At 43.9% G+C, this 6,101-nt stretch overlaps 1 protein-coding gene across 1 annotated transcript; it reads left to right on the plus strand.

The window, feature by feature from the left end:
• The first annotated feature begins 1,190 nt into the window (after positions 1 to 1,190).
• On the plus strand, positions 1,191 to 4,789 carry LOC144250458 (vomeronasal type-1 receptor 4-like). The gene is made up of 3 exons (XM_077793300.1): positions 1,191 to 2,117; positions 4,323 to 4,390; positions 4,645 to 4,789. Exons 1-3 carry the CDS (start codon positions 1,191 to 1,193, stop codon positions 4,787 to 4,789), a joined length of 1,140 nt encoding a protein of 379 aa, XP_077649426.1.
• Positions 4,790 to 6,101: the final 1,312 nt, after the last annotated feature.

The following is a 6,101-nucleotide window of genomic DNA, read 5'->3' on the forward strand; positions in this document are numbered from 1 at the left end:
CAGAAGTGATTTTCTACAAATCATTGTCCTGTGCACGGTCACCAGTATCACATCACACACTTTAGAATCACTGGGAGAGAGAATCTCAAAGTCTCCAGAAACAATGTTAACACTAAGGAGACGGAAATGTTCAGGCCATGAAATAACGAGGAAACATTTTATGCTCATAGAGAATTACCTGGGAGTACCCCATAGACAAGGACAGGAAAAATAGAAACAAGAAAAGTAAAGTATTGTCAAGCCTATTCCCACAATTTGAATGTCCAACGTCAACTTATTATTTACTCGAGTGTCCACGTACAGGAGATGTGAGTCTTACATTTTTTAAATCTTCCACAAATCTTGCACAGTAGTTTATGGTTTTACCTATATGTATTTAAAATAACATTAGTGTATCATGTGAAATCAGTGATATTTGGTTTCTGTACTATAAGAAATTGAAAGATATTATTATTGCATGTGCCAAGATTCAGCAGATAATATAGATTCCCATAATAGGTGTCATTTTTGACATTCATCACCCTTTCACTGCAAACGGACATTTGTACTCTTTCAATATACTTGGCATAATTGTGGATCTACATAAGTTTATATTTTGGATGCATTTAAACTTGATTAAAATATCTAAACTTTTATTCAAAAGGGTCATTTTTCCATATAATAAACACTGATGCAGAATTCAAAACTTGGTTTAAGGTAGTTAAATAGAAAACCACTTGTGTCAAATGAAATAAAAATTGTTCAATATGCCCCTTTTTATTTGAGGAACCCAGCTAACTAGCTTGGTCAGAGGAACACAGTGTTGAAGTGCACTCCCATGTTCCCTGCACAGCCAGATTCAAAATAGCACATTGACATACAAAAGGTTTCAATTGGCACATACAAGCCCCCTTCAATTGCTTAAGTGTTGCTGACCTTTACAATGAAAATAACAGGGTCACCAGCTTCATGGAGTATGATGAACACAAGACCTTCTACTTCTGCATTCTTTGTGGTACTGGCCCCTGTTCTAAGAGAATTCTTACAAATTGTAATTTCAACACTGAATACACCTTGTTTAAAATTTTTAAGTAAATATTCTAGGTGGGAATTTAGTGTACGATATTGGACTGCAATGGATACGGAGCCAATCCTAATATTCCCATGCAGGAATCTCTGGCTCAGAAGATCGGTCACTGGGAGCTGACAGGATGGCCACCAGGGATCTGGCAATAGAAACGGTGTTTTTGTCACAGATGGTAGTTGGCGTTCTAGGCAATGTCTCTCTTCTTTATCATTACCTCTTCCTTTACTGCACAACAAGCAGGTACAAGTCCCGGGATGTGATTCTCATGCACCTGAATGTAGCCAACACCTTGGTCCTTCTCTCTAAAGGAATTCCTGAAACACTGGCAGCTTGGGGGTTACGAGAGCTGCACAGTGACATTGGCTGCAAACTTCTCTTCTACCCACACAAACTGGGCAGAGATGTGTCCATTTGCACCACCTGCCTCCTGAGTGTCTTCCAGGCTGTCACCATCAGCCCCAGGGACTCCAGGTGGGCAGAGCTGAAGGTGAGAGTTCCCAGGTACAAGGGCACCTTCCTCGCCATCTGCTGGGTTCTGAACATGATGCTGAGTATCCCGGTACCTGTACATATGACTGGCAGACAGAGCAGCAGAAATAACACCAACAGAAGGGACTATGGGCACTGTTCTGCTGTCTTTCAGGACAAAGTCCCAGGCACAGTCTATCTATTGTTGGCATTAGTCCGGGATGTTTTCTGTGTGGGGCTCATGCTCTGGGCCAGCGGCTCCGTGGTTTTCATCCTCTATAGACACAAACAGAGGATGCAACATGTTCTCAGGAGCAATGTCTCCCCCAGATCTTCCCCTGAGTCCAGGGCCACGCAAGGCATCCTTGCCCTGGTGGGGGCCTTTGTGTCTCTGTCCACTCTCTCCTCTGTCTTACACATTCCCTTAACTTTTGTAAAGAAATCCATTTTGTGGCTGGTGAACACCTCCACACTCATCGCTGGGTGCTTCCCAACAGTCAGCCCCTACATTCTCATGCGCTATGACTCCAGAGTTTGCAGGACCCAGTGTGTCAATACTAGGAAAATGACAACCCCTAAGAGTGTAAGAGAAACATAAATTGAATGAATGTTCACAATGGCTATTTGCTTATTCATTCATATCTCTCAGAATAGAAGCACATTTTTTTGAAACTGTGGTATGACGTGAGTCCAAAAGACAGAAATTAGAGTTTCTGCCTCGAAGTAAACTTTGAAAAGTATAGCAATTGTGAATAATGTATTGTCATGTTAATATTTATGCTAGTGAGTGTTATTAATATCTGCATTGGGGTGCCCATCTTATATGGAGTTATAATAATAGAAGATAAGACAATCAATGATATGAAGTACTCACTGACAAAGTGTCATTTAAACTGTATTGAAATTTTTTTGATATTTACTAGCATTAGTTTTATAGGAAGAACACCCATAAAAGAGGAAGACAATTCAAGATGGTCATCTTAAAAATGGCCAAAATATAACTTCTTTCCCAGAATAGTGAGTAAATACCATTGAGCTCCTATCAGGGCAAGCTCAGTTCCAGAGATTAAAGACAACACAAGGAAATAAGCGTCCTCTACATGGCAGTTAGAGAGATGATGGTCACTTAAAAGGAGACTTTCATGAATACCTAAAAAGAACCAATAGAATACATAAAAATAAACTTCACAAGTGTGCAAACATACACACACAACAAAGAGTTCTCAAGGTTTATTTAAAACATTGCCATCTAGTGGCCAGATTAAAGTAAAGTCAATCAAAAGAGGCACAAAATCAGGCACCATTGACCTTTCCATGACTTTAAGACAGTGTCCCTCTTACTTGAGGGAGTGGTGTCTGATTGGACCTATCCCTGGAGAAGAGAGATCTCTTTGGAATGGTTCAAGGAGGTCCTGGAGGGGAGGGGGTTCCACCCAGGACCAGCAGTGTTCTTGGCATATGTGATGGAGACTCTCAGGCCCTGCCACACAAAGGGAGGGAGGTTTATTCAGGAAGTGGATGCACTTTCAAGAGAGAAGGTGAGCTATCTCGACAGTGAGAAGCACAATGTCAGCTGTGGTTTCCATGTGGATGGAAGGGCACAGTGAGGGGCTGCCTGGAGGAAGGGCTGGGGAGCAAGTCTTTCCTGGGCTTCCCCCCATTTTGGAAGGGATCAGCCAAGGGCATATCATTCAGGAGTTGCAATGGTTCATGGGTGTTTTTCTTGCATTTCAGTTGTTTAAAGCGCACTACCTTGCTAACTCAGTATCTTTCCATTTATTCCCAAATTCCTATCTCAGATCTGGGTCAAATATTGGATAAGTTTGTGGGGGAAAACAAAAGGATTCATTAGAACTCATATTTTATATTTTCTTTATTTACAAATGCAACCAAAACTTGCTACTCAAAGGTAACATAGAGGACTGTGGTAACCATGAAGTACTCTTCAACTGAGAAAGTACATCAACTTATCTGATACTGAATGAATTAAAGAAACGGCTTATTAAACCCTCTGGTCCCAGCATTGCTTTCTGTAAAAAAAACATGTTTCTCTCTTTCTGTGGGCATTGTCCCACTTGGATTTCCTACCCTGCTGGAAGGGATAAAGATCCACATTCATAAAGTTATTTTGCTGAAAATCTTGCAGATCAACCCAAATGTCCAAATTGATGGGAAATGAATTCTGGAGAAAAAAATAAGAGGTTTCTAAGTAAGACCGTCACCAAACCCCTTGCTTTGAAGATAATAAATACAAACACATAATTGTTCTTTGGGTCATTAGCAACTGATAAAAAGCTTTCACAAACATGTTCCATTCCTCAGTCTTGTATTTTCATTAATGCTACTCAAAAAGATATTGTAGCCGGGGGGAAGGTAACAGAAACTGACAGAAACACAGTTCAGGGTCTGGCTCCTTCTCTCACATACAGTACTGACCACTGGGACATCAAGCAGAGCCCACAGTCCAACAGCCACCAGACCCCTGTGAATATTCTATATCTCCATCAGAGACAAAGTCTGTAAAAAGGAGGTGTTCCAGGAGTCTGGGTAGGGATCACATTAGGGGAAGATGCAACACCATGATACACACACTCACAGAACACACACCAATTGGGCCATAGATTCCATGCATTCCCACAGCTGCACAGAACAAGCAAGCCTTCTGAAGCTGGAGCTGAGTTAGGGGCAGAGATGAGGTCCTAGACCCTACCCCACGTCCTGGCAACTGCTGATGTTCTTCAGTGCGACTTGCAAAACGGTGACTCTGTCCCCACACTGCCATTTGCAGAGGAAGAACGTAAGGAGGTGTGACTGTGCCATGCAGTCCCCATTGCAACTGCCGGCCTACAAGGTCCGGTACGGGAAAAGGAACATCCTCATGACCCAGATCTCCTTGCGGAGAGGCTCTGGCTGAAATTTAGCTTCTGGCCCCCTGGTCCCCTGGCAGAGAACTCTGGTCCACCCTGAGCTTCATGGTGAGTGAAACCTCTCCATGGCCCTACAGGGAGGAGCAGAGTGCATGGTGTTCACTGCACTGACAGGAATCCTGGCAGAGAAAGGCTGTCCTTCAAGAAGATTGTGGAAGAAACTCTGTGGATTGTGCCTTCCAGATGGGAAACTACCAGAAGAGGTGAGATCCTGGAGCTGACAATGGGGCTGCTGAGCTTCCTGATCAAGCAAGGCAGAAGCTCCCTGAGCAGCCGGGGACTTTGGAATCATGCTTGGGACCTGCTTCACCCTGACACGCTGCTGTGAGCTGTGCCTCACTTCAAAGTCCTTTGGTTTAAATAAATTGACTGTTTGCTCATGGTTCAGAAACAAATTAGACATACATGTATGTTTTCCATGCTATTCACATACTCACAGATATTTAAAATGTAGAGAAGGGGACGAATATCCACTTACAAACTTATTCACTCCTGAATTTGTCCCATCGAGCAGCTGCACACAGATAGGAAGAGGACTGCAGGATGGTGAAACTCCCTGATACACACACACACACACTCACAAAACTCACACCCAATGGAACTCCCATTCAAGATTCCTTTATGAGGTTCCATAAGATTTGATTCTTGATTACCTCCAAACACCCTGGAAATAATTAGCATCACAGATTCTGGCATCTGGCCTAATGCGGAAGACTGGGATTCTGAACTTCCCATTACCAAAGCCTCATGGTGTTTGGAAGCTCATGATTCCATATGCTCCAAGGATTCTCCAACCGGCCATGCCAGGCTGGGTACACGGGCTGAGAGGACTCCCTGAGGCCCAGCAATGCTGAGGCTCTGCCCTGTGGTCCTTCTACATTCCCCAGTGCCTGTCCCTGGACTGTTGATTCTGGGTTAGGGAAAACCTTGACATCAACGCAGGCAGCCCAGAGTTTAAGAAATGGCTCTCAAGTGTGGTATATTTTGGACATCGCTGGTGGAAGCCCACTTGAGCAGTTCTACCTGTTTCTTTATTGACCACTTTCTGTTCATTGGTTTTGGACCACCCACCAGGAGGCAGCCTAGATTCTCAAATCTTCTCACTTTTTAGGTCAAAGTCCTAGAAAGACAACAAAGTCCCCAAGGCAGAAAGAGGACTTGGGCTTTGGTCCTGCCACTGAAATCCAACCCTAGAGAATCCCCTCTGCCTTTTATTGATTCAGGACTGTTTCCTTCAAACCGAGAAAGGAGAAGGGAGGGTAGCAGAGTACCACCTCTGCTTTCCTCCGCCAGGTTTCTTAACCTTCACTGCAGGATAGAATTATCTAGGGGAGGAGGTGAACAGTCCTGGTCCAGGTGGATTTAGCATGACCTGACAGCAGCTATCTAGGGTCACACCACCATGTGCCCAGAGAAACCCCCGTCTGTTTCCCCCATAGTTTTTCATGAACAGAAGCAGTAGAGTGGTTTGTGCAGTTCTAAGATTGGACTTGGGTGCCCTGGGGGCCAGGAATGTGCCCAAGGACTTTGATGCCAGCTGGGGATAAACCAGGTACAGTCGGTGAGGATGAAGTCACCTTGGTGCTGACCATTATGTGTGCTGACCATTATGTGTGCCTTCCTTGTGACCCTCATGCAAG

The sequence above is a fragment of the Urocitellus parryii genome, chromosome 15 (genome assembly GCF_045843805.1).
Source record: "Urocitellus parryii isolate mUroPar1 chromosome 15, mUroPar1.hap1, whole genome shotgun sequence".
Classification (NCBI taxonomy): domain Eukaryota; kingdom Metazoa; phylum Chordata; class Mammalia; order Rodentia; family Sciuridae; genus Urocitellus; species Urocitellus parryii.

Coding starts and splice junctions, on each gene's coding strand:
- LOC144250458 (XM_077793300.1), top strand. CDS start 1,191: ATGGCCACCAGGGATCTGGCAATAGAAACGGTGTTTTTGTCACAGATG. Junction 2,118..4,322: donor AAATGACAACCCCTAAGAGT/GTAAGAGAAACA, acceptor TGCCATTTGCAG/AGGAAGAACGTAAGGAGGTG. Junction 4,391..4,644: donor CTGCCGGCCTACAAGGTCCG/GTACGGGAAAAG, acceptor TGTGCCTTCCAG/ATGGGAAACTACCAGAAGAG.